This window comes from Kryptolebias marmoratus, linkage group LG16 (genome assembly GCF_001649575.2).
Source record: "Kryptolebias marmoratus isolate JLee-2015 linkage group LG16, ASM164957v2, whole genome shotgun sequence".
Lineage (NCBI taxonomy): Eukaryota > Metazoa > Chordata > Actinopteri > Cyprinodontiformes > Rivulidae > Kryptolebias > Kryptolebias marmoratus.
The window spans coordinates 3,006,459-3,008,461 of NC_051445.1; the positions used below are offsets into that span (position 1 = coordinate 3,006,459).

Below are 2,003 nucleotides of genomic sequence, written 5' to 3' on the forward strand. Positions count from 1 at the left end.
TGTAATGAATGAATATAATATACAAGTTTCACTTTTTAAATGGAATTACTGAAATCAATCTACTTTTTCATGATATTCTAATTTTATGACCAGCACCTGTATTACAACCCTGTTTGTACCCTACAATTACCCTGCAAAATACCCAGTATGTATCCTGCAAAAATAGCGACAAAAATTAAAAAAAATGGCATTGGTACTGGTACAGACCAGGTGCATGCCCAATAAAAACTGGGCTGTAATATGTATTGCTATTAAAGAAAAAGAAAGTGGCTGTGGTGTTGATAATTCAGAGGCTTCATGAGATGTCCCAAAAATAATAAATATAATTGATACATTCCAGACATTCAGCCAGTCACACAAAGATTTACACCTCTTCTGTAGCCTACTTAGTGCTTTTAAATTGTTATTTAGGTCCAATATGCACTCACTTAGGTTCAATGTCCTCCTCAAAGACATGCAAACACATGAGACATCTGAAGATCAATCCAACAACCTTCTGATTGACAGAAAACTGTCCAGTGGAGGGTGTTATGAGCCCGTTATCCATGGCTGATGAAAACAGCTGCCACACTGGCTGTTTTAAGCGAAACCCAACAGTCAGCAGAAATAAGTAAATGAGTCGAGGCTTTGGTTGGAATTAAGATAAGCTTTGAGACATATCTGAAAGCCCCTAAAAAGAAACTTTACAAACCAGGACAAAAAGGATTGGGACAAAGTTATTATAGCAGATCCCAAAGGGATAAAGTTTTTCCCTCCTGATACATTCTGCTACTGACTAATACACCACCAGTGCTCTTCTTCCCCTTTTAAACATGACAACCTTTCTACACCATCAATAACTGGGACAATTTTATTTTTCCAATTAGGTATAATCCAGAAATTGTTTGGTTTTTAAGTCCACTGTCTATTGTGTGTGAATGACTAACTAATTCTATGCACGGATCATTTTAGTGTTTGCACACAAAGCCATCGTATCCAGGTTAGTCGTTGACCAAAGTTTTAAAGAATTGGATTCCAACTGTACCTTTTTCCTTTTCTCTGAGGTCATTGAGGTATTTCAGGAGCTCTGCGTTGGCCTGGACACAGTAAACTTCTCTGATTTGCAGCCCTCCTCCACAAAGCCCCGTCACGTTGCTGCGCCGCCGGTCCTGCTGGCTCAGCAGTAAGTCAACCCGACAGTCACTCCACTCTGTGGTCCTCCACATGTAGCTGCAGCGGTGACACGCAGACAGAACAAGAGTCAGACAGTCCTCTGTGGGTGAACTATGGTGGTTATTCATGAACATTTTAAGCCCTGCAGACTTAACTTCGCCATGCAAGCTCAGTGATGCTCAGGTAGAGCTGTGCCAAGAAAATATCAGAAGCCGAGACTCAAGTGACGTGATTTTAGTTCCTGCAGGTGATCATTTATCAAAGATACAATCTCGAGAGAATAGCTAACCACCTCATTATTATTCAGAGCTAATAATGGAACATAGAGTCTCCATTAAGGCTTAGCATTTCTTAACTTTATGCATAAAGACCATTTTATTTTATGCTAAGATAGGACAGAGTTGGCAACTTTTTAGTCAAACTTTGTAAACACGGGTGGAATTCGCACCCGCCACCGGCCAAATGCGGGTAAATATTTGAAGTGGCGGGTGAATTTGATCAACACACGCCACTGTGACAGGTTGGCAATTTGAACAGAAAAGGTGTTATTTGTCCTCTTGGCATATAGGGGGCAGTAATGTGCTCGAGTTGCTGCTGTTACGTCGAGCCCCGTTTCCCCCATCAGATACGGTTCCCCCTGCGTCTCCGTAAATAATGACTTATCTATTAACAGAATTGTTTAGAAGGGCAAATATTTCTCATTAAAAAAAACAAAAAAAACATCAATCTTTTAAAAATAAAATGTGCTAATAATATCATAATACAGAGGAATAAACACAGGTAAGGACTTGTTGGTAAATTATTTTTGTCCCATGTTTTAGAGGGGAAACCGATTATTTCAGACGGCTGAA

General features: G+C 39.7%; 1 protein-coding gene across 1 annotated transcript in view; it reads right to left on the reverse strand.

Annotated features, from left to right (window-relative positions):
- The window catches only part of LOC108243296 (thrombospondin type-1 domain-containing protein 7A), a 209,459-nt gene that overhangs the window by 101,605 nt on the left and 105,851 nt on the right, over positions 1-2,003 (reverse strand). The window contains exon 7 of the mRNA XM_017428635.3: positions 1,025-1,209. Within this exon, the coding sequence (XP_017284124.1) occupies positions 1,025-1,209 (185 nt within the window). The remainder of the gene's footprint in view (positions 1-1,024; positions 1,210-2,003) is intronic.